Source organism: Schistocerca cancellata, chromosome 3, assembly GCF_023864275.1.
Source record: "Schistocerca cancellata isolate TAMUIC-IGC-003103 chromosome 3, iqSchCanc2.1, whole genome shotgun sequence".
Classification (NCBI taxonomy): domain Eukaryota; kingdom Metazoa; phylum Arthropoda; class Insecta; order Orthoptera; family Acrididae; genus Schistocerca; species Schistocerca cancellata.
In genome coordinates, this window is record NC_064628.1 from 914,139,798 (window position 1) to 914,167,024 (window position 27,227).

Below are 27,227 nucleotides of genomic sequence, written 5' to 3' on the forward strand. Positions count from 1 at the left end.
CAATTGGACGAGTGAGAATGCATGCCTCTGTGCGGACTGTGCTTCTGGTAAACGTAGTTCTCTAGCTGAGTTAATACCCGACGACTGAACTAACGTTTCCGTGCGGAAGGGGACACGGATCTTTCAATAAACGATAAATGCCACTCATATCTGCGTTTGAACGACGTCTAGTTCGTTACCTTTCTAGTTTTTGTGTCATATTGAGCGGTGATCGCTAGTCTATTCTCTTTTAGTTCTTCGTTCCATTCTAACGTGCGCTTTGCTCCAGATCTTGTCGACTGATCTTCTTCCATACTCAAGCACACAAGAGGTTCTGCATCTGCACCCTGTAATTAGTGAACGTGCAACTATACATCGGGGGGACGTACCACCTCGTTCCTCCCTCCCCCCCCCCCCCCCCCCAGCGAAAGACGCGCTGTTCACATCTAGTGTACCACTAGCTAATAAAATTATGTATACGTTGGCTTTTGACACAATAATCACACTTATACCAGTTCTAATTGCCTCAATATTCTGTATTTAATACTAAACAAATTCGGAAATTAACTCCAGCGAAATTATTTACTTGGTTGCTAACCAAAGATGCGTTGCTGTCCAAAGCTGTAAAGTTTGTCAACACTGTTTGACGCGTGTTGAATGATAGGCGCCAGGTTTTAATGGTTTGGGACGTAGGGTTACGTTGATCAAATGGAACAGCATACAATGTAAGTGATGCGCTTCTCTCAAGTAAAGCACCAAACAATACGGATCTTTGTGCATTCATCCGGCTGGAGCTGTGAAATGCGTCGTGAGAAGTAAGAGAAAGAACTTCAAAAAATTATGTTTACAATAAACATTGCTCAGGTGGTCGTCAGAACATTTTGTGGTTCCAGCAAGTAATCACGTTATTGGACATGTCTTCATCAACTCCTGCACAAAAACGGCCTTACGATAGTGGTAAGACGAAATATTTGTGTATACTTTTTGTTATGAAGGGCAGCTGGTGCCAGATGATGTACTGAATTGTCATACAGCAGTTCATTTCATGATGATCTATTGCTATAAAATTGTGTTTGTGCATACGCACCTTGCAAAATGCTAGCACTAGCTCTGCATAGAATTTAAGAACCGTTTAGTTTTCTGACAGTTGTCGTGTAGCTTAATGTTGGTGTTCATTTTTAACAGCCTAATATTTACTGGTAGTAAATTCTGTTAGATATTATGTAAAATTATGTATTTATTTGTTTCTTAAGTGACCACATGTCAAAGAAATAGTTGTATCGTGCAGCAGTCTACAGAACATCTAACCCACTCAATAGCTGCATTCACAAAAGTTATATTAACTGAATACATTGCTTCTTATATAAATGAAGCTGCAAAGGCCTTTCAGTTTGAGTAAGTGTTTTCTCTTGGCTGGTGAATGTAAAACTGCATATCTGTTTTTTGATCTTGGTAATACTTTCAAAATATTTCTCAGGAACTACAGTGTGTCCTGGCAATCTGTAGTCTGTCACCACAGCTTCAGTTAATATGGACTGTAGTAGCAGAGTTAACAGGCACCAATTGTGTGCTTTGAATGACAAATATTAGCATGGGAAAAGGTTACCTAACAGAGGAAGTTGGACGATTGCTCTATAAACCGTCAATTATTTCCATGCCTACAGTCAGGATTAACACTGTCCTGTGTTTTGTGACTATTAATCAAATATTAGCATTTTGTTTTTTCCACTAGTCATACATTCGATGGTAAGCTCCCCCCTTGTTTTCTCAATATCCTCATCTGTAGAGTGGTATTTCATGATTATCAAAATTTAAAGTGTTTATTAAAAAGAGGCTATCCACCATTCAGCTTGTTATCAAGCTTTATCTGTTGGTGTGTCAGTTGAAGACCAAATTCAGAAACAATTAGTCTAGGTGTATTATTACACAGTGACTAATACTAGGCCTACTATAATTATAATAGCTTCACACTATATACAGGTGACATTGGGTTGCAGGTAATCACAACAAAGACAGCTATAAATTTGAGCTCGTGGCCGAAAGGCCTTCTTCTAAACTAGAAATACACACGCAATTACTGTCTGGGTACTTAGGTGTGTGAGAGCTGTGATTTTTGTGTGTGTGTGTGTGTGTGTGTGTGTGTGTGTGTGTGTGTGTGTGTGCGTGTGCGTGTGCGTGCGCGTGCGTGCGTGCGTGCAGTTGTGCCTGTGCGTGGGTGTATGTGTTTTCTACTTTAGAAGGAGGTCTTTTGGCCGAAAGCTAAAAATGTGTAGGTGTCTTTTTGTTGTGCCTGTCAGCATCTCAAAGTGTCCTGTATATGATAAGTTTCAATGTATACTCGTCATAATATTGTCATTATTCGGCCGTGGATTCTCTGTTCTATGATAATAATAGTTAACAATACAAGTAACAGCAGTATTGAGGTATTATTTACTACTACTTTGTGTAGCTAGAGGTCTTTTTTCAATGGTGTAATCTGGGTAGAAAATTTGTCCATGGTTGTGCACTTAATTGTATGTTTTATTGATGTATGGTGTGTAAAGCTTTGAAAGGGTAGCCTATATCCCTAGTTCATATCATAACTGTTAGGCTAAGTCTTTTTACTTTGATGCTACAGAAGTTTTCACCTTAACTAGGAGTTGTTTCCACAAATTTAGACTTGCCTTTAAGTTTTGTGTGGATATGAACACAATTCTCTTGTGTTAATCCTAGTTGCATTTAACCACAGGTAAAATGGGCCAATGATGCAACTAATTTTTAACTGGAATTACATGTTCCTCGGCATAACTAGAGATTGTGAATCCAATGCATGGTATGTACAAATAAGTAACTTCAAAAAAAAACAATGCTCATCAACAGAAACTCAGTAAAAGAATATGAAGAAAAGTACTGGAACTCAAGGGGGGGGGGGGGACAGAATAACAGAAGTAGCTCAACCAACAGAAAAAAGGCTTTGAAAATATAAAAAGACAGTTGTACAGGCTGGAAAAAAATAGCAAGGATCAAAGGAGAAAGAAATGTGTGGTGGAATGATAACTGCTAACAGGCATTGAAGGTTCAGTTAACTGGTTGAGGAAAATGCTATACATACAAGAAAGAAGAAAACTGGGACGCAAAAAGCGAAGCATATATGCAGAAGCAGAAGTACATAAAGAAATTATTGAAAAGAGCATGCAAAGTTAGTGCTGCAAACATTATAGAAATTTTAATCAAGGAATCTTTCAAAGGAAAGATGGAACTCTTGCAGTGTCCTACAAAGAAAACTGTGAAATCCTTGCGAAATACTTGAAGAAAGTTCTTATTTATGAAAAACTAATTAATCCAGTCAGAAAATAAGCTAAGAGATCTAAACGGACTATCTCCTCCCCCAAACTGTAGTGAGGTCAGACGCAATATCCACATACAAGAAGACTGCTTGAGAAGACGATAACAGCAGATCTACAGACTGCATAACAACAGATTCACTACAGTGGTGAATACATGTCACGGCAACTCGTTACTCCCAGTAACATAAATAGATAGTAATTCACATGACACCTCCCTAAAAGACAGTCACCACTGCTTCCAATCTGACTATGTAGGAGTTGACCAGATGTGATTTACATTCAGAGAAATAGTATCAACGGAAGTTGAGAGTATATACCAAAGAAATTAATAATTGATAGTACTGATCCCCCATGGTGCACAGAACAGGTCAGAACACTGTTGTAGAAGCAATGAAAAAAGCATGGTAAATTTAAAAGAATGTTTAATCCCAAAGATTGGCAAAGTTTTACAGACACTCAAAATTTAGAAACCTGGCAGAGAAGCCAAAGTTTCTGGTCGTATGTTAAGTACACTAGCAACAAGATGAATGATAGCAATGGTGATGTCACGGATGACATTGACACTGTAGCAGGGTTACTGAACATGGTTTTCTGAAATTCCTTCAACAAACAAATTCCAGAATTCATATAGAGAACAACTGCCAGCATGAGTAACATAGAAGTACATATCCTCGGTGTAGCAAAGCAGCTTAAATCACTTAATAAAGGCAGACCCCTGGTCCAAATAGGTTCCTTTTAGAGTGTGCTGAAACAGTAGTTCCATACTTAGCAATCATAAACAACCTCTCGTTCAGTGACAGATCTGTATCTAAAGACTGGAACTCACAAAATGGAAGTAATCCATTGAGTTACAGACCTATATGACTAACATCGATTTGCAGTAGGATTCTGGGATGTGTAATGTGTTCAAACATTATGAAGTAGCCTACTTCGAAGAAAACGATTTATTGACAAATTGTCAACATGGGTTAAAATATTGTTATTGCCAAATGCGAAAAGCTCTTTATTCCCACGAAGTAATGAGTGCCATAGACAGGTCATGTCAAATTGATTGCACATTTATAGATTTCCAGAAGGCTTTTGACACCATTACTTACAAGTGACATCTAATCAAATTGTGTGCCACAGAGTATCATCTCAGATGTGCGATTGGATTCGTGATTTCCAGTCAGAAAGGTCACAGTTTGTAGTAAGTGATGGAAACTTTTCGAGTAAAACAGAAGTAATATCTGCCATTCCCCAAGGAAATGCTCTATGCCATTTGCTGTTCCTGAACTATACAGATGATTTAGGAGACAATCTGAGCAGCTACCTTAGATTTTTTGCAGTTGATTCTGTCATTTACTGACTAGTAATTCATTGGATAGTCAAAACCAATTGCAAGCTATTTTAGACAAGATATCTGTCTGGTCCAGAAAGTCTACAAGTAGGCTACTAAGAGGAATCTGCTACAGTTCAGTTACACGATAAATCCCACAAATGTGAAGGCAGTGAATTCAATTAAATACCTAGGGATTTCAGTAACGAAAAACTTAATTAAGAACAATCACATAGATAATGTTATGAGGAAAGCAAACCAGAGACAGTGATTTATTAGCAGAATGCTTAGAAAATGCAACACAGATACTAAAGAGATGACCTACACCATGCTTTTCCATCATCTTCTGAAGTATTGCTGCATGGTGTGAGATCCACATCATATATGATTGATGGAGGACATGGAAAAACTTCAAAGACGGCCAGCTCATTTTGTAATATTGCAAAATAGGGATGAGAGAGCAATGGATATGATCTGTGAATTGGGGTTGCAGACATTAAAACAAAGGCACTTTTTGCTGTGGCAGGACCTTATCATGAATTTTCAATCACCAATATTCTCCTCCAAATGCAAAAATATTTTGTTGGAGTCCAGCCGCATAGGGAGGAATAAACATGGTCATAAAACAGATATACCAGAGCTCACACAGAAAGATTTAAGTGCTCATTTTTCCCATACACTGTTAGAGAGTGGAATAATAGGGAAATAGCTTGAAGGTGGTTCAATAAACCTTCTGCCAGGCATATAAATTTACGGACACAGTTTTTTTATCACCCCGGAGAAAGAGTGAATGATTCCAGATAGATGAAATAAATCTTCAACATCTGTGACACTGAACTGAATACAAGAACACTATGGTACGTGAACATGAAAACACATCTAGAGGAAATTGGCATAAAACAGAAAGCCATACAAAATCGAGAAACCTTCCGAAAAGTTGTAGTAATGTTTGGGACGATCCAAGAGGGGGAATGAACAGGTAGTCAGATGAACATCATGATGGACACAGTGTGTTCATGGAAAGCATGTATCTTAAGTGAAAAAGAAAAACTGAGTGAACTGTCATAATGATAGAAGCATTTCATGCTCTTCACATGGTGAACTAATGATAAATAAAAATAAAGCATCAGAATTGGACTGTTGTATGGTACAGCTCAGTGTAGACTAGGTATCAGGCCGTAACAGTTTAAAATACAAAGTCAGGGGGAATAAAATTATAGAGATAAGTTCACTTTCTATTAAGTAGCCACTTACTGTTTGCAGCGAGCAAGTTAAATTCAGAATTTGTTGCTACGCAAAAGTATATAGCCTCCCTGCTTTAGTGTCAAGCTCACTTTATCCATTAACGATTGCATAAATATTAAATAAATTATGTTGTGACATTAAAAAATGTTTTCATGTGCACAATTTTTGTAGGAAATTTTCTACCATAACTACTGCCAAACAACAAATGATGACAATTTTTATGCAGTTTCTGCTCTGTATCCTTAAAATCAAAAATAAATTTGGGAACCACCATAAATTTTTATTTGGCTTCTCTCGCCTGCTCAGCGACACAGCAACGTTTCAGTTTTTTCTGGGAACGTCCTACACATTTTTCAATTTTGTTCCATTCATAGGAATGGTTATAAATATTCTGGTGTAGCAATATTTAATATGCACACATTGCTGCAGAATAGTCTATAAAAAAACTTGCTTGTGTTTTTTTGGTTTTGAACTTAATAACAGCTCGTACTTTTTGGATAGCTCTATCTTCATGTGTTTCAACTAAAACTTACTTATACTTTATATTGGCTTTGTCCTGTGATGTAATGGTGATGTGATGAGCAACATCACACATGCACAAAGAAGAAGAGGACAGAACGCTGACAATATCTTTTTGCATTTGTATGATTTTATGGAATGTAGGCTGTAGTAACAGACTAATCTGTAGTGTACAGGCTAGCTTGTAGAGTTGGAAGTTGGCAAAGCAAACAAATGTGAATAAAAAACCTTCACTGTGGTGAAATACAGTTCTGTAGCGGAGCCCGAGGCCAAGTTTAGGGCAGAGCCTGAGCCCAAGGGTATTGAAACCTCCAATTAATCCCTATATATATTTTGCAGTGACATTTTGGTGGAAAACACTTTATAAAGAAAGTAGTGAACAAACTTTTACATTCAGATTCATTAGATGATACACATCTTGCTTCTTCCTCATATGTTCATTATTTTCTGACTGTGTATTTGTTGTACCCATGGAAATACAGTCATTGAGTCTGAAAATATTATGCATACTTTTAACTGTCTCATTCCTCTATTACTTGTAATGTTAAACTTCTTACATTTAACTTGGTGTATGAGTACTGATGAGGACATGTCACACAGCTTGGTTCATGAATGTCAGTGAAGCATTAGGTATGGTATTACTGTTGCTTTCCTGGTCACTACCTATGGATTTCTGTGAAGTTAAGAGAGTTTCTGACATGGTATGTTTTCAGTATAACTACTTGAAACATAAATCAGGCATTGCATTCACTGGAAAGCAACAAAATAGACCTTCCTTATGAACCCGTTCTGATATTTTTTTAGATTTAGATAAATCTATTTGTGAATTTCTTCAGATAAAAGGAAAAAGTAACGTAGTTCAGAGCCTGATGCAAGCCTTTACACTTATTGTTGTGATAGCTAACATTAGTTTAAAAGAAACTTCGTTCATGGCATCAGTACCTAAAAATCTCTTTCCTGAAAAATTTCTGTAACTTCAGTCCACTTCCTTCCGATAAAATGCAATTCCTGAGTCACACAATAAATTATTTACTTTACAGAAGTTGTTAGAGATTTCAGTTGTACTAGTGCGATTGTCAGCTGGTTTCTTGTTATTAAAAAGAAATATCATTTAGCAGTTTGGCAACTGACATCAAAAGAACCTAAAACTATTGCATATAATTGTAAAAATTTTGTGAAGCACACAACAGTTTAATCTACTGAAATTTTTGTGTGTTCATAGGGAGTGCCAGTTCAAGCCCAGTGCCACAAAAGAAGTCACGGACATGTACTTTTGGTGAAAGTTGCTACAGAAGAAATCCAAATCATTTCTCAGAGTATGAGCACCCTCACTGTAAGTATCTGTTTACTGTGTTGCTGCATCCTGTAACTGTAATTAATTGTCATTTACTGGAATGCAGTGAGTAATTTCCTGGATTTCGGGAGGTACTGTTGAGTTTTAGAGAAATTTATGAAACTATGGTGGATCAATACTGGTGAGAATACTTGTAACCACATGAAAAATTTTGGTAAGTTTGGTGAAGGTATTTGCAAATATGGAGTTAACTTAATGTAAACGGTAACATGACTTTTGTTGAAATTAATGCAGAAATTAAAGATGCATGCTAAGACTGATTGATCCATATGAGAATTTGATGAGAGACTGCACACAAATCGCAGTTTTCTAATTGGCACTGAAGTTATAAAAGTATCCTGAGTATAATCACATACATTCATTGTCGTATGTTTCTTAGATAATTGTTGAGTGTCTAAAGCTAGTATTGTGTGTTGCTTCATAAAATGGAGAAAACTGAATTTTATCTTCTGATAGTTCTTTTTGTCTGGAAGTAATAGAAAAAATAGAAGAGGAGCTGAGAATATATTGTGGTGACTCTGCTTTGTTACATGACATGCTTCATAAGTGTGAATTTCAATGTGGCCATTCAACAATGAGAGATGCTGAGCATGCAGAATGCCCAGTTGAGATCACAAAAGAAGAAAAGGTGAACAAAGTTCGCAATAATATGATGCAAGTGAAAATCTGCCAGATGGGTGGTGCAGAACCTTACAGCTGATAAAAACTGAATTGTGTGATAGTTTCTCAGGAATATGGGAATGTGATAAAGTACAATCCAGGTGACTGCTGAATTATACTATGGTTGATGAAACATCAATTATATACTTTCTACCTGAGACTAAACATTTCAACCAGTGATTTTTCTCTGATGACATGTTCCAAAGAAAACAGAGACCACTTCATCAGCAGGAAAGTCATGGTAGCTGTCCTGTGTGGTTCCCAAGGTGTGATTTATTTACTTATTTGTTCATTCCTCCAGGGATTTTCTGATAATAATAGTGTTATCTTAAGACAATAAAAATAAAAAGTTCAAATATACCGACATATAGAATTATGAAGAATTTTTTTGACGAGGATAGGACAGATTGTCAGCTGTGGCCTTGCTGAAGGAATCATCCCAGCGTTTGCCTGAAATAATTTAGGAAAACCACAGAAAACCTAAAGGCTGGACAGAGAACAGTATGTCCTCCTTAGTATGAGGTCAGTGTCTTAGCAATTGCAGCACACTGCCTCAGTGGTTGGTCCCTATTGCACAATATTCTGTTGCAATTTTTTTTAAACAATTGAAACAAGTTGGGCAAGTGTATTGCTCTGAAAGGAATATATGTTGGTAACTAAATGTTTTTTTTTTAATTATTTTATTTTATTTAAAAGTCACAGACTTCTTAATCCTTCCTCAAGTGTCCCGTAGATATAGCTTATAAGATATCTATGAAGATGAAGATGTTCTGTAAAGAAGTAAAAGTAATGATATTAAGCACTTTATCTCAGTAGTGGAATGATTTTAGGAAGAAAGGTTATTATGCTGACATCATGTTTGTGACTAACAACTCATAGAAGAAAAGAAGACAGTATGATTATGTGAATCTTCAGGTTTTGGCAGCACAAAGACTGTTCCATTAAGTTTCGGGTGTGCAGCCACAAGAATTCTTCTTCTTCTTCTAATATTTCGACCGTATAACGTTGAGCCGTCTCTGCCACCGATCAACATCTCTGGTGCATTTGCATCTGTGGCTGCATGTGCAGTTGCACGGTACACGAGTATAAAGGGACGCAGTGAGCACTGGAGCGGCAGTCTTGCGGCTCACTCTGAAGATGGCTGAACATTATATGGCCAAAATATTAGAAGAAGAAGGAGAATTCTTGTGGCTGCACACCCAAAACTTAATGGAACAGTATTATTATGGTACCAGTATAACATTTATGGGAAGGGAAGCAGTGGCTGGGAAGGGAGTAAGACAGGGTTGTAGCCTCTCCCCGATGTTATTCAATTTGTATATTGAGCAAGCAGTAAAGGAAACAAAAGAAAAATTCGCAGTAGGTATTAAAATTCATGGAGAAGAAGTAAAAACTTTGAGGTTCGCCGATGACATTGTAATTCTGTCAGAGACAGCAAAGGACTTGGAAGAGCAGCTGAACGGAATGGACAGTGTCTTGAAAGGAGGATATAAGATGAACATCAACAAAAGCAAAACAAGGATAATGGAATGTAGTCGAATTAAGTTAAGATTAGGAAATGAGACACTTAAAGTAGTAAAGGAGTTTTGCTATTTGGGGAGCAAAATAACTGATGATGGTCAAAGTAGAGAGGATATAAAATGTAGACTGGCAATGGCAAGGAAAGTGTTTCTGAAGAAGAGAAATTTGTTAACATCGAGTATAGATTTAAGTGTCAGGAAGTCATTTATGAAAGTATTTGTATGGAGTGTAGCCATGTATGGAAGTGAAACATGGACGGTAAATAGTTTGGACAAGAAGAGAATAGAAGCTTTCAAAATGTGGTGCTACAGAAGAATGCTGAAGATTAGATGGGTAGATCACATAACTAATGAGGAAGTATTGAATAGGATTGGGGAGAAGAGAAGTTTGTGGCACAACTTGACCAGAACAAGGGATCGGTTGGTAGGACATGTTCTGAGGCATCAAGGGATCACCAATTTAGTATTGGAGGGCAGTGTGGAGGGTAAAAATCGTAGGGGGAGACCAAGAGATGAATACACTAAGCAGATTCAGAAGGATGTAGGTTGCAGTAGGTACTGGGAGATGAAGAAGCTTGCACAGGATAGAGTAGCATGGAGAGCTGCATCAAACCAGTCTCAGGACTGAAGACCACAACAACATAACATTTATAAGCTATGTGGAGGTGTTTCCCCAAATAGGCAGACAACTTCTCTGCAGCATAACGTAAGAAAAGGTATAAGCCAGGCATGTCACACTTCTATTGAATAATAAGTGCCACCATGCTGGCCAGGGAGAGACCAATCAGACCCAACAAACTGCCACATCATCCCTCAGCCAATGGTGTCATGTGGAAGCAGTTTGTAGTGTTGGAAGCAGCACACAGCCATCCCATGCTCCTGGCAAGTTAGCAGACCTGGTACGGCTACTACTCAGCCAGGTGCTCCTCAGTTGGCATCTTGAGACTGAATGCACCTTCCAGTTGACCTGCCAAGGAAAAATCCCTGGCAGTACCAGGAATCGAATCCGGGTCCTCCACGCAGCAGTCAGCCAGGAAGGCAGACACTTGTATTGAAAGATGTATATACAAATACAACAATAAATAATAAAACTGGCACAGAAATATCTGTCAAAAACAAAGTAAACCAGAGGGTTAGAAGAGAGTGTAGTTTGTTGCCTGCTCTTCTTTAATATTCATATTGATGATCCTTTGAGAAAATGGGAATTTTTGTTTCACTTTGGGTTGAAATACTATTTAAACACATGCAAACATTTGTTTATTTTCTGATGACCAGTTAATTATGTATGATGATGAAGATGAACTGCAAACTGCTGTCCACAAACTGAGCTTACTGTGCCAATAATATAATATGAAAATCTGACTGATAAGACAAGAGTAATAACATTTAAGGAGTTCAAACATAAAAGATGAAAAATTATTTATGACAAGATAATAGAACAAATAAAAACTTTTATCTACATTGGCAATCAAATAAGTCATGTAGAAGATCAAAATTTAGACTAAAAACTTGTAAGCTTCCTTTATATGTGAGGCACTGTAAACAGGATTTTAAAAAACAAGATGAGTAAAGAAACTAAAATTAAATTTATTCTCTACTGTAGTGAGACATCAAATGATTTATAAATAAGATTTTAACGTCTAGAATGAGATACCTAAGACATACTATAGTGTGTACAAAATTAGATAAAAGAAAAAAAATTAAGATGTTAGAAAAGAGTTAAAAGTTGAACCAATAATAGATCCATACAGAGATAAATGGAAGGACCAAGTGAAAAAAGTGTCACAGTGGTAATTACTGCTGCAAGCCATGAAATGCGCACTGAGTCAAAAAGAAGTCATAGAAGACCCAAAAAGAATAAAGAAATAAATAAAACTGACCTCTGAAGGTGGAACAGACATCAGCCCTAATCCCTGAAAGTGAAAATGAAGAAAATGAAAATTTTTGTATAAAACACTATCATGAACCATTAGTTTTCTGCCATTGTATGTAGTAACAACAGAAACTTACATAACCCATCATATCATTAAAACAGGCTGTACTCGAACCAAGCGAGGTGGCACAGTGGTTAATACAGTGGATTTACATTCAAGAGGACAACTGTTCAACTTCATGCTTGACCATGCTTCTTAAGATTTTCTATAATTTTCCTAAATCGCACCAGGCAAATGCCAGTATGGTTCCTTTGAAAGTACATGGCCAGTTTGCTTCCCCATCCTTGAAACGCTCCAAGATTGTACTCTATCTCTAGTGACCTCGATGTCGATGAGACATTAAATCCTAATCTTCCTTCTTTCCTTGCTTTCTTTCTTATACTCTGCAGATGTTTGTGTGTCTCAGCTACAGTCAGAAACGGGGCAGTTTCCCACTATGGCACATAGATTGGCAATACATCTGTTTCTCAAAGTTATTAGAAGCAAAGTTTCAGTTAGTGACAGAGAGAAAAAGCAACATTTTTGTACCATTTGATATTAATTTCAAAACATTCGTGACCACACTGAACTCGGGTAAGTTGCCTCAAATAGCCTCTACCTCAGTTTTCATATATTTTTTTCTACTGGAGATTGTAGTAACATGCTGACCTGTAACATACAGTATAGGTTTATTGTGAGGTAATAGTTTGGTTGTGAGTTGGAAAAGCCAACAAATGTGATGCCATGAGGAAGAGTTCAACTACAGTTACCAAATAATTCAGGTCATGATTATAGGTGTATGAATTTGCCACAGATTTTTTTCCAGATACGTTTTTAGCTTTTGGATTATAGTCAGTGCTGTTAAGAATGCATTGTGCATTCCACCATTACATTCTTGTCAGGGTTTGGCTGGATGGCTTCAACTCATTGCTACAAAGTACACGATTTGTCTGTTTCTCTTGGATGCTTACCACCAGCAGTTGTCACACACCCTCACATTCTCACAACACCTCCCAGCGAGTGCTGCCAACAGTGCATATAAATAATGGGTTAGTCTCTTCTCTAGACTCTTAGTGCAGTATTCACTTTTTCTATGTTGACAATAGAGCAATACTCTCACTTAGCCAGTTTCCAATTTTTTTTAGTCATCAGTCTTCTGACTGGTTTGATTCAGCCCACCAGGAATTCCTCTGCTGTGCCAGCCTTTTCATCTTAGAATAACACTTGCAACCTATGTCCCCAATTATTTGCTGGATGCCTTATCATCCTTTCCCTTCTCCTTGCCAGTGTTTTCCACATATTCATTTCCTCTCCGATTCTGCACGGAACCACTTCATTCCTTACCTTATCAGTCCACCTAATTTTTAACATTTGTCTGTTGCACCACATCTCAAATGCTTTAGTTCTCTTATGTTCTGGTTTTCTAAGTCCATGTTTCACTACCATGCAAAGCTGTGCACCGGATGTACATTCTCAGAAATTTCGTCCTCAAATTAGGACCTGTGTTTGATACTCTTGGCAAGGAACGCCCTTTTTGCCAGTGCTAGTCTGCTTGTGATGCCCTCCTCACTCTGACCATCATTGGTTATTTTGCTGACGAGGTAGTGGAATTCCTTAACTTCATCTAATTCGTGACCATTAATCCTGATGTTAAGTTTCTCACTGTTCTCATTTCTACTACTTCTCATTACTTTAGTATTTCTTCAATTTACTCCCAGTCACTTTGAATGGTGCTCTTCTGGTTGGGCACAGTTGGACAGACTTTGAAAAGGTATTAAGGACTAAAATTTTTTGGAACACATGCCTTTAGAAACAGACAATGGTCTGAACATGTCTGTAGCCCTGAGCTCCTAGGCTGCTGCTTCTGTATTGACCACATTAGCCGCCGTATTATCACATGTTGCTATTACTCCTTGAACAAATAACAAATGATGACTCAGAATGAGTTTTCACTCTGCAGGAGTGTGCACAGATATGAAACTTCCTGGCTGATTAAAACTGCGTGCCAGACCAAGACTCGGAGCCTTTGCCTTTCATGAGCAAGTGCCCTATTGAATTCGAGTCTCAGTCTGGCACCAAGTTTTACTCCACCAGGAAGTTTCTTATCAGCTCACACTCTGCTGCAGAGTGAAAACTCATTTTGGAAACATACCCCAGGCTGTGGCTAAGCCATGTCTCCCCTTTCTTGCAGGAGTGCTAGTCTTGCTAGGTTCACAGGAAAGCTTCTGTGAAATTTGAAAGATGGGAGGTGAGGTACAGGGGAAGTAAAGCTGTGAGGACAGTCATGATTGTGTAGCTCAGTCAGAAGAGCACTTTCCTGCAAAAGGCAAAGATCCTGAGTTTGACTCTTGGTCCAGCACACAGTTTTAATGTGGCAGGAAGTTTCAGATGGCGACTCAGTTCCTCATTTGTCTCTGGAATTTTCTCAAAGGAAGACTTATGGCACTACATATAGATCAAATCACAGTTAATTGCAAATTCTGTCCGTACATCACCATGAATTTTAAGAGGCTCGCTGTTTCAGATTTGCATCACTGCTAGAGCAATGTTTTATCAGATTTTAATTAACCTCCATTAACCTATGGCAATATGCACTCAATTATGTACTGAGACCTCATTTACCCATTCTGACATATACCATAATTGTGCCCACAATGTTCTGGTGCAGTACACCGCTAAGACAATTTCTCCCTGCCACTATTACACAGCTATGCCCCACAGTCAGGTAACAGGATGGGAGAACAAAGGTTCTTCAACACTCCAACAATTTAGTGACAGTCACACAAATGAGTTAAAAAAGGTTTACTTATCAAATAATGAAGTGTTCAACACTGCATGTAGTATAACACAAAAAAGGCACTCAGTGACTAAATGCAAATAATCATAGGTAAACTTCACAGTACATAGCAAATACAATTTACAACTACTGTCTGTTCACTTCTAAGAGTTCACTAAATGACATCCCCTGTCTAAGTCAGCCCATGACGATGATCGATAACCGAATGGGCAAGAGCTGCTCTTCTGTCTTCTGAGTAGGCTTCTGTCCGTTGTGGTCCGGTCATTGGGGAATGTACTAGGCTGGGAATTGGCCAAGGTGAAGTCGATATCTTCATCCCCAGTACCACTCGTGGCGCTGGTGGAACTCGCACAAGTGGCGAGTCTGTATGGCCCTGGCACCAGCTTACATCTTTGTGCCTGTGGTGCTTTCACCCGGGCTGTGTCTTTTTTGGACAACACAGCAGATATCATCTTGCTTGGTACTACGACTCATGGAAATTCAAGGGAAGGTATCAGCTGATTCAGCTGCAATTGATACATGTTGGAGGCTATACTGTGACACAAAATGTGGTTACACAGCATACCATTAACATCAGTGGAGGAAGAGTTTTTTCCCCCTAAGGTAAGTCTTTCCGCTCCCGGGATTGGAATGACTCCTTACCCTCTCCCTTAAAACCAACATCCTTTCGTCTTTCCCTCTCCTTCCCTCTTTCCTGATGAAGCAACTGTTTGTTGCGAAAGCTTGAATTTTGTGTGTGTTTGTGTTTGTTTGTGTGTCTATCGACCTGCCAGCACTTTTGTTTGGTAAGTCTCATCATCTTTGTTTTTAGATATATTTTAGTAATGATACAGATACCTGCATTTTAGTTTACTCGAACCCTCCAATAATGTTAGATCTGACATGCCATAAGTTACATTAGACTGTGATGCATTTATTCTTTCTGTTCGAACATTGATATTCATTTTTCAGGACAGTCTATCTATAATATACATTATATTTCATGATTTGTGATACGGCATATTATCTCTTGTGTTTGCTGCTTATATATAAACTCAGTCTTGAATCTATAGACTTCCTCCCAAAATGTTTTGTCTTTTGTGACAATATTATACTGAAATAGTTCTAATATGTGATAAGTCAGAAAATTATGACCAGCTCTCCACCATTACTATGAGGTTGCCCAAGTCATGTGGAGAGCACTAAACTTTCTACAAAGTGTTACAACAACTGATAGGAATATGTGTAAATTGTTTAGCCAGCTCCATGTGCAGTGTGTGGAAAGAGCTATTCATTCAAATGGCTATGGCAAATGCCATCTAGGAGGAGATATCACTGAAAAAGTAAGAGTCTTCAGATACTCGTGTGTTCCCATCATTAATACGGTTGTAATTGGCTGAATAGTGCGGAGATCACTAAAAGATGATGAGGTTACTCATTCAAGAATGTTGATATTGGTGGTTTGCTCGTGCCGTAAAAAAAACAAAGAATCGTAATCTGTGGAGTAATGGACAACAGAGTAAAATCAGATTCTGCAGCAAACCATACTCTTGTGAGTATGGAATTATCATTTACAGTTCCAGTGTACAAGAGGAAATTGTAACTGGACCTTGACATGATGCAAACTAGCTATCTGGTAAACTGAATTGTACTTCATATTATTTTATACTGATGCTCGTGCAAACGTACACCGTCTTCCTCAATGTCTGTCTGGCACAAGTATCAGTGGATACCCAGAGAACAATGAAGGCAGAATTATGTTTGTGGAAAGCTTTGGTCTTTGTAGAGGGCATAAGAAGAATTGTGAAGTATGTCAACATTGTTGCCAACCACCCCCATCGTTTTATGGCTTATAGCTTCCTCTTCAAACATAGTGTCTTCTAACAGCAATTGTTCGAGGTACAAGGCCACAAAACTGGTACAGCTTGAGGAGCATGATGACGAATTCCATTTGAAATCCTGCACCTAGATTCATGAGATATTAATTTTATTGGTCACTGCAGTAGGAGAACAACACCTTCTAATCTGCATTAATTGTGTGACCTATGCATTCACATCTCTTATTATCTATGTTTGTATTCTAAAGACTTAGAGAATGCGTGGCCTGATAAACTGCAAGAGGCTTGCATTCTGAAGAAGTACTAATATGCTGTTAGATGGCTGGTCAAAATCTTCTGGCTGTAAATGTATATTGATTGCTTTACTGCTGATACCTTACTATCTCATGGTAATCTCAACAGTGGATAAGCTACTAGAGCAACAAGAAGATGCAGAACCTAAACTGCCTCCCGATTATAAGCCAAAGACTACACCATCCATTGTTTTGGCACAGTTGATGATACTGCAGGACCTTAATGCCAAAAATGGAATAAAAGGTAAGTCTATAGTTTTTCCTCTCTATCCATATGCCATAAAATTCGTAGTAGAAGGAGCTTCTAATTGCACCAGCATTGTGTATTCTTACATATTCTGTTAAACTGCAGTATTCATTAATAAGTCAGTCAGTTTCAGAACCATCCAAAAATTACAGATCTTAAACAATAAATAACTGCAGGAGCTAGGGCTCAAACCAGTGACAACATCACCAGTTGTTAGTTGGTGACATGTGGATTGTCAGTTCGAGTCCTTCCTCGTACAGTTATTTATCATTAAAGATCTGTAAGTTGTGGAAGTTTGCAGTACTTATTTATGGAATTTTTAAAATTTGCTCGTACAGTCGATATATACCTAAAAAAGAACACTCACTACAGAGACAGGCAGTTTAGCTCCACATGCACTGTCTTTATACTCAATGAATGTGCTTCCAGTGTGAAGCATTGGTTCTCACTGACTGCAGTGCTCTTGTAATTAGTATTTTACTATGAATTCTATGTCCCATTGTTTGGTGGAGACACCAGGTATGCAAGTCGAGCATTGTTTTCAGGAGATGCTGAATAAGATTCGACTAAATGGTTAAATGTACTTGACCCTATTGCTAAATACTACAGGTGAGATGTCATGATGTGTCTTTCCAAATCTAAGTTTTCGTAGGTGGGGGTGGATTGCAACAATTGAAAATCTTCTGCGATAACACAGATGCTCCTCTCTCCTTATACTTGGACGACCTCAGTTTGTTCGACTTGTCAGTGCTATCAGCTTTCATTTCATCTATAACGAAGAAACATCAGTCATAATGCAAAAAAGAATAAGCTATGCTCAAATGTGTTCTTCCAGTGAGTTTTCTCCCACACAGCAAATGCACTAGCACTGGCTCCTAGGTGGAGTGATGGGGTGTAACACATGTCATTGGCAGGCATTAAGGCTCAGCTCAGGTGCCCCCAGAAACTCTGAAAGTACTAAGCCAATCTGCTCCCTGGTTCCATTAGTCAGCAAATAAATAGGTTGGCTGTAAATCAACCCCAAGTGCAAATCTGTGCTATTGATGACTAGATTATATCTTTTATGAGCTCAGAAACTTGGATGTACTACAACCCAAACAAAATGTGTTGAGGGGTAAACAACTTGCTCCCTCAGAACTGACGCCTATGCCACCTCTGCACTGAGTTGTTGTTGGTCACGTTCAACATTGTTGTTGTCTGCATTGGAAGCTGAGTGGTAGATCTGATATTGTCACACTAATCCAATTAGTATATGTTTGGGGATCAGATCTGAAGACTATGCTCCTGTAATTTTACAGATTCTGCTTAATTATTTAATGACTCCATAAATAATGGTTTACTCTTCCTTAAGTAAACCTCCACAAAAAGTATCATAATTTTTTCTTCTATCTTTCACCTTATTTGTGTAAGAAAATAATCACTACTGGAAAACTTCTATGTAAATCAGAATTCAAAACTTGTTGTTGTTGTTGTGGTCTTCAGTCCTGAGACTGGTTTTATGCAGCTCTGCATGCTACTCTATCCTGTGCAAGCTGCTTCATCTCCCAGTACGTACTGCAGCCTACATCCTTCTGAATCTGCTTAGTGTATTCATCTCTTGGTCTCCCTCTACGATTTTTACCCACCACGCTGCCCTCCAATACTAAATAGGTGATCCCTTGATGCCTCAGAACATGCCCTACCAACCGATCCCTTCTTCTAGTCAAGTTGTGCCACACTCCTCTTCTCCCCAATTCTATTCAATACCCCCTCATCAGTTATGTGATCTACCCATCTAATCTTCAGCATTCTTCTGTAGCACCACATTTTGAAAGCTTCTATTATCTTCTTGTCTAAACTATTTATTGTCCATGTTTCACTTCCATACATGGCTACACTCCATACAAATACTTTCAGAAATGACTTCCTAACACTTAAATCTATACTCGATGTTAACAAATTTCTCTTCTTCAGAAACGCTTTCCTTGCCATTACCAGTCTACATTTTATATCCTCTCTACTTTGACCATCATCAGTTATTTTACTCTCCAAATAGCAAAACTCCTTTACTACTTTAAGTGTCTCATATCCTAATCTAATTCCCTCAACATCACCCGACTTAATTCGACTACCTTCCATTATCCTCATTTTGCTTTTGTTGATGTTCATCTTATATCCTCCTTTCAAGACACTGTCCATTCCGTTCAACTGCTCTTCCAAATCCTTTGCTGTCTCTGACAGAATTACAATGTCATCGGCGAGTCTTAAAGTTTTTATTTCTTCTCCATGGATTTTGATACCTACTCCGAATTTTTCTTTTGTTTCCTTTACTGCTTGCTCAATGCAGGGTGTTACAAGAAGGTACGGCCAAACTTTCAGGAAACATTCCTCACACACAAAGAAAGAAAATATGTTATGTGGACATGTGTCCGGAAACGCTTACTTTCCATGTTAGAGCTCATTTTATTACTTCTCTTCAAATCACATTAATCATGGAATGGAAACACACAGCAACAGAACATACCACCGTGACTTCAACCACTTCGTTGCAGGAAATGTTCAAAATGTCCTCCGTTAGCGAGGATACATGCATCCACCCTCCGTCGCATGGAATCCCTGATGCGCCGATGCAGCCCTGGAGAATGGCGTATTGTATCACAGCCGTCCACAACACGAGCACGAAGAGTCTCTACATTTGGTACCGGGGTTGCGTAGACAAGAGCTTTCAAATGCCCCCATAAATGAAAGTCAAGAGGGTTGAGGTCAGGAGAGTGTGGAGGCCATGGAATTGGTCCGCCTCTACCAATCCATCGGTCACCGAATCTGTTGTTGAGAAGCATACGAACACTTCAACATTGAGCGTAGGTGGAAGAATCAAGAAATCACCAACAATGCCTGCCCAAACATTCACAGAAAATCTGTGTTGATGACGTGATTGCACAATTGCGTGCGGATTCTTGTCAGCCCACACATGTTGATTGTGGAAAATTTACAATTTGATAACGTTGGAATGAAGCCTCATCCAGAAAGAGAACATTTGCACTGAAATGAGGATTGACACATTGTTGGATGAACCATTCGCAGAAGTGTACCCGTGGAGGCCAATCAGCTGCTGATAGGGCCTGCACACGCTGTACATGGTATGGAAACAACTGGTTCTCCCGTAGCACTCTCCATACAGTGACGTGGTCAACGTTACCTTGTACAGCAGCAGCTTCTCTGACGCTCACATTAGGGTTATCGTCAACTGCACGAAGAATTGCCTCGTCAATTGCAGGTGTCTTCGTCATTCTAGGTCTTCCTCAGTCGCAAGTCATAGGCTGGAGTGTTCCGTGCTCCCTAAGACGCCGTTCAATTGCTTCGAACATCTTCCTGTCGGGACACCTTCGTTCTGGAAATTTGTCTCAATACAAAGTACCACGCCACGGCTATTTCCCCGTGCTAATCCATACATCAAATGGGCATCTGCCAAATCCGCATTTGTAAACATTGCACTGACTGCGAAACCACGTTCGCGATGAATACTAACCTGTTGATGCTACATACTGATGTGCTTGATGCTAGTACTGTAGAGCAATGAGTCGCATGTCAACACAAGCACCGAAGTCAACATTACCTTCCTTCAATTGGGCCAAGTGGCGGTGAATCGAGGAAGTACAGTACATACTGACGAAACTAAAATGAGCTCTAACATGGAAATTAAGCATTTCCGTACACATGTCCACACAACATCTTTTCTTTATTTGTGTGTGAGGAATGTTTCCTGAAAGTTTGGCTGTACCTTTTTGTAACACCCTGTATACAGATTGAATAACATCAGAATTTGAAGGTGGCAGGGGTAAAATACAGGGAGCGAAAGGCTTCAGAATTTGAAGGTGGCAGGGGAAAATACAGGGAGCAAAAGGCTATTTACAATTTGTACAGAAATAAGATGGCAGTTACAAGAGTGGAGGGACATGAAAGGGAAGCAGTGGTAGAGAAGGGAGTGAGACAGGGTTGTAGCCTCTCCCCAGTGGTATTCAAAACTTAACATTGTAATAAATGATAATATCAAAAGTTTACAATCATCATCAGCATCTCTAACCCATTATACAGTTGCTGATAATCAACAATATGAGTCAATAACATATGTAATTCGGTGTCATTGTCATTTATCTCATGGAGTGTCTTTAGTTCTAGTTGCTTAGTATCTGTTCCATGCCCACTACATTTTCACAGTGACTTACAAATTATGCCATTCTATGAATTAGGCTTCTGTATGTGGTACCTTAATTTTAAATGTATTTAGCAAAATTGAAAAATAAGTTTCCTCCCAAGCAATCCTCAGTTATCACTGCAACATGTTAATTTGCAATTCAGAGATTTCATGTTCCATCTTATGCATCAAACATAAAGTTCTGCTGTAATAATTGCCACTTGCTTAGGTGAAAACTTTTAGTGCATTGGCCTCTTATGTTTCATTTTCCATACAGTGTGCTTTCAGGTATGCAGCTGAGTTATTAACTTCATTTTTGTGCACAATATTTCAATGACCGACCGAACAGTGGCAGCTTGTGCAAAATTATACCATTGTGCTGTAATGGTGGGGTACTGTGGCCTTTTGACTTAAAATAGAAGTGATTATATCTAAATTGAATAGTCATGCAACATAAGACAAAAATGTGCAACATTTCTCTCTCACCAAAGAGGCTTAGGAGATACCAGGGCATTTTGTTGAAAATTGGGATTGTCCCAGAAAAAATAGGATTAGTCAGAACCCTGGTATTGCCTCACGTGATCATACATTTCCCCAAACTCAAACTAATCTTCCTCAAAGTTGACTTCTACCAGTTCTTATATTCTTCTGTAAATAATTTGTGTCAGTATTTTGCAAGCATGACTTATTAATTGGATATTTCGGTAATATTCACATCTGCCAGCACCTGTCTTTTTTGAAACCGGAATTATTACAAGTCTGAGGATATTTTGCCTGTCTTGTATATTTTCCACACCAGGTGCAATAGTTTTTTTACTGGCTCTCCCAAGGACCTTAGCAACTGTGAGGAAATATCATCTATTCCAAGGGTCTTGTTTAAACCTTTAGGTATTCAGTGCCCTGTTAAATTCATTTCACAGTATCTCCTGTGCCACGTTATCTTCAACTTACTCCTCCCTTTCTCTACATTCTCTTCAAGTTCATTTCCCTTGTATAGCACCTCTCATATTCCTTTCAAGTTTTCCTTCTGTGCTTTGCGCTGGCTTCCTAAGTGAAGTCTTAATTTCATACAGTTGCTTCTCTCTTCTCCAAAGGTCTCTTTAATTTTCCTACAAGCAGCATCCCTCTTTTCCATAGTTATGAATGCCTCTTGCTTGCTGTATCTGTTGCATTTTTATAGTTCCTCCATTCATAAGTTCCTCCATTCATCAATTGAATTGTCTCGTTTGTTATCCAAGGCTTTCTGCAGACCTTGTCTTTTTGCTCATCTGATTCTCTGCTGCATTCATTACTTCATTCCTTAGAGCTACACATTTGTCTTCTATTGTATTTCTTTCTCATTTTGTTGCCTAATGCTTCCTTTGAAACACTCGACAACCTCTGGCTCTTTAAATTTATCCAAGTCCCATCTCCTCAATTTTTACAGTTTAGTAAGTTTTAATCTGCAGTTTACAACCAATAAATTATATTCAGAGTCCACAGCTGCACCTGGAAGTGTTTTGCTGTTTAAATCTGGTTTCGAAATCTCTGTCTTACCAATACATATTAAATCTGAAACCTTTCAGTGTCTCCAAGGTCTCTTCCATGTGTACAGCCTTCTTCCATAATTATTGAACTAAGTATTTGCAATGAAAAAATTGTGCTCTGTGCAAAATTCTACAAGGTTGCTTCCCCTTTCAGTCTTTTTCTCCCAATCCGTGTATTCATATTGCTTTTATATTCCAATCTCTGTCTTACTCTTCAGTTTTTACCCTCTGCAACTGCCTCTAGTAACATGGAGGTTATTTCCTGATGTCTTAATGTATGCCATTCTTGTTAGTGTTTTCCCTGTGTTCCCCTCATCTCCAATTCTGGGGACAATCTCCTCACTCCTTATCCTAATTGTACCAGTCCACCTATTTTTTGACATCTTTCTATACCACTGCATCTCAAACTCTTCTATTCCCTGCTTTTCTGATTTTCACACAGCACAATGCTGTGTTCCAAACATACATTCTCAGAAATTGAGTATGCTGTCTGAAACCTAGGAATACTCTCTTTGCGTAGCTAGTCTGCTTTTTATGTCCTCCTTGCTTCATCTGTCTTGTGTTACTTTGTATTTAAGGTGGGAGAATTCCTTCACTTTGTCTACTTCATGGCCTCCAATTTTGATGTTAAGTTTATTGCTAGTCTCATTTCCACTACCAATCTTCATTTTTACATTCATACATTCACTCTGTCTGTAATGTGTGCTTATTAGGGTATTTTTCGTTCATTAGGTCCTGCAATGCTGCCTCACTTTCACTGAGGATGGCAGTGTCATCAGGAAATCTTATTACAAATATCCTTTCACTCTGATTTTCAATCCAACTCCTGAATCTTTTCTTCCCACCCCCAACCCCCTTTCTTGGCAGCGTCAATGCGTAGATTGAACAGTATTGCTAAAGGCGGCATGCTTGTCTCACACCCGTTATTATCTGGTCACTTCATTGTTCGTCATTGATTCTTATTTTTCCCACTTAGTTCTTGTACGTTTTGTGTATTAACTCTCTCATCATACATTGTTTCAATCTCTTAATCACCTGCAGAGCTAGTCATCATATAAACATGTATTATTATGGTTGGTGTTTGCTTAATGTTCACCTTGGCTGTGATAACACATTCACTATGTTGTTTGTAGTAACAGCCTTGCCACAGTGGATACACCAGTTCCCCGTCAGATCACCGAAGTTAAGCACTGTTGGGCGTGGCCGTCACTTGGATGGATGACCATCCAGGCTGCCATGCGCTGTTGCCAGTTTTCGGGTGCATTCAGCCTCGTGATGCCAATTGAGGGGCTACTCGACCAAATAGTAGCAGCTCCACTCAAAGAAAACCATCATAACATCTGGGAGAGCAGTGTGCTGACCACACTCCCCCCATATCCGCATTCTTGGCTGAGGATGACATGGCGGTCAGATGGTCCCGAAGGGCCACTTGTGGACTGAAGACGGAGTGCTTTATGTTGTTTGTAATAGCTTACCTGAATTTCACTTTTCTTATTCATTATTTGATCTACTCCAGCATTACACCTATATGATTTTATCCTTTCAACCATGTACTTACCTGACTGGAGGTCCTGTTCTACCTGCTACAAGTTACTAATTCCCATTACGTTTAAGTTCAACCTGCCCATTTCCTTTTTAAATCCTCTAATCTCTAATCAGGAAGTCCTTTCTGAAAGTATTTGTATGGGAGTGAAACATGGGCGATAAATAGTTTAGACAAGAAGAGAAAAGAAGCTTTCAAAATGTGGTGCTAGAGAAGAATGCTGAAGATTAGCTGGATAGATCACGTAACTAACTAGGAGGTACTGAATAGAATTATGGAGCAGAGGAATTAGTGGCTTGACTAGAAGAAGTGTTTGGTTGGTTCTGAGGCATCAAGGGATCACCAATTTAGTACTGGAGTGAAGCATGGTGGGTAAAAATCATAGAGAGAGACCAAGAGTTGAATACACTAAACAAGTTCAGAAGGACATAGGTTGCTGTAGTTATTTGGAGATGATGAAGCTTGCACAGGATAGGGTAGCATGGAGAGCTGCATCAAACCAGTCCCTGGACTGAAGACCACAACAGCAACAACAATCTACTACCAGATTAAGGGAATTAAATTCCACAGTTTCCTTTTTCCTGAGAAGGACATCCTTCTAACAAGTTGCACCTGGAGATCCGAATGGGGGACAGAATGTTTTATCCAAGAGGATGCCATACAGTAGAGCTGCATGCCCTCAGAAAAAAATATGGCTGTAGTTTCTTCATGCTTTCAGCCATTTGCAATACTAGCGTAGCGAACCCTTATTGGCCAGATGTTACAAGGCCTGTTCCGTGAAACATCCAGACTGTTGCCCAGCCAACAACTGAAAAGGCTGCTGCCCCTCTTCGGGAACCAAAAGATTGTCTGGTCTCCACAAATGCCCTCCGTCGTTGTACCAAGGGTACGGCAGATAGTATTGTTTAGGTACCCAAGTGACCCTGCTGCATCAAGGTCTAGGGCCCACGGGAAGATGAGGAGGGGAGGGGGGGGGGGGGGGTTACCCAAGATACCAGACTGCAGATGTCAGTTGCATGCAGTTCCCTTCCCAATGTTTGCCCAAAAACTATTTGAAATGGATCTACATTCATTCACAGCAGCTGATCCTGTCAGATTTGAAACTGACTATCACTGACAAGCATGACACCCATCTCTGGTCTCTTGTCATTTAGGATCTTCTAATGCCGGCCGCGGTGGTCTAGCGGTTCTGGCGCTGCAGTCCGGAACCGCGGGACTGCTACGGTCGCAGGTTCGAATCCTGCCTCGGGCATGGATGTGTGTGATGTCCTTAGGTTAGTTAGGTTTAAGTAGTTCTAAGTTCTAGGGGACTTAGGACCTAAGATGTTGAGTCCGATAGTGCTCAGAGCCAGGATCTTCTAACAATTTCAGTTCTTAAGACACGTCACATTTGTGCAAGTGGTGTGCCATTCCTTATAGACAAGTTGCACAATTAGCTTGTTACACCAACTAGTCAGATAACTTCATTTACAGTGTGGCCATGGGAACATCCAAACACGGTAGCTCTCATCTCCCATTCTGCCACGCCTGCGTGTCAACCCATCTTACTGCACTGATTCCGAAAATGAATGCAATATAAACATCACTTCATTGCCGTGTTTTATGATAGTGGTAGAAGGTCAGAGTATCATTTGGGATCAGTTTGATATCACCTGCACTGCTCCAAAGTGACAAGTGTACACCCTTAAGTGATCAGTATTATATCTGGAGAGCATTCTTGTATTCTATTCATTCCACATCAAAGTGAGGCAGTCACACTATGGATCCATCGAATATGTATAAAATAAAAATAAAGGAGTACATGTGGGGGAAGTTGGTTAAAAAGCTCTGAAAGGTGTGCTCATATTTCTGTACTTTTTCTTATCCGTAATTCTAAAAAGTCACTAATTTTTCCGTCTTCCATTAGTTTTGGTCCATAAATACCAAAATTTAATCTTCCTAATGAAGAATAATAGTTTTAACCTCCCTCGTTTTCATTATATGCAGTATGTGTTGTCAGTTAATTTTTTTGTCTACTAGGCTGCTTCTCCCTTGAGAAAATTCTCCATACATCATATGTGGACAATGAAATAAATAGAAGGGAAACATATTACATACATTCTGTAAAATTTTTGCTTATTGAATCTGATGATTATTTGCTTTTGTTTCATATGTGAATTTTTTATCTTCATATTGATGTTACTTAGATCAGTTTTTCTACTTTTCAGGAAAAGGGAATGTGCCTAAAAATAAACCTGCAGTGCAGGAAGCTGCCAGTTCCAGCACATTTATGAGGGATGTCTACAAGCAGTCTCAAGCTCCTAAGAAACAAGCTCATACAACAGTAAATAGCCCAAGTACATCCATTGGATCTAGAAGTTCCAGTTCAGATTCCAGAGAATCTAAGAGGAATGTCCAACAGAAGACATCCATAGAAAAATTGAAAGAACGTGTTTCGGAAGCATCCTCTTCGAGTAATTATTCAAATAACCAAGCAACACATGATAAAGGTGCTGAGAGACTGAGTAAGGAATCCCGCTTGGAGATGAAAAGAAAGATCAGGGAACAGTGGGACAACATCTCGTCAGTGGTACCTGTCAGTGACAATGTACTGGAGAAGCTAGCAGCTGGTGCACCGTACAATTTTTTCCTTACAACGGTGCTTGATTCTAGGCCAACTCATTCGGAGATGACATCGATTACATTTGCCGATTTACTACATCCTTCGCTTGGTGAATTGAAAGCATCATTGCAAGTGAATTTTATGGTTGAACTGGAATGGCTGTTGGAGCAGTACGACTCCCATGGCTACAAGTTAGTTTCACACGTTTATACGCATTAATCAAATTCTACATATATAGTAGTAAGACCTCATCAAAACATGTATTTGCAAATAAGGATAATTCATAGTTGATGTTAGGTTAGTGGGAGTTCCTGTACGTGAAGTTCTGAGTTACCAATGTTTGGTAAAAGCACCCAAATTACTCAGTGACACAGGCAGAATGTTGATAGTTGTT

The 27,227-nt window shown here is 39.0% G+C and overlaps 1 protein-coding gene across 1 annotated transcript in view; it reads left to right on the forward strand.

Moving 5' to 3' along the window:
• Positions 1-602: 602 nt before the first annotated feature.
• Positions 603-27,227, forward strand: part of LOC126175990 (probable tyrosyl-DNA phosphodiesterase) — a 121,739-nt gene continuing 95,114 nt past the window's right edge. Inside the window, exons 1-4 of the mRNA XM_049923099.1 lie at positions 603-936; positions 7,610-7,720; positions 16,851-16,985; positions 26,439-27,024. Coding sequence (XP_049779056.1) covers positions 894-936; positions 7,610-7,720; positions 16,851-16,985; positions 26,439-27,024 — 875 coding nt within the window. The 5' untranslated portion in view covers positions 603-893. The remainder of the gene's footprint in view (positions 937-7,609; positions 7,721-16,850; positions 16,986-26,438; positions 27,025-27,227) is intronic.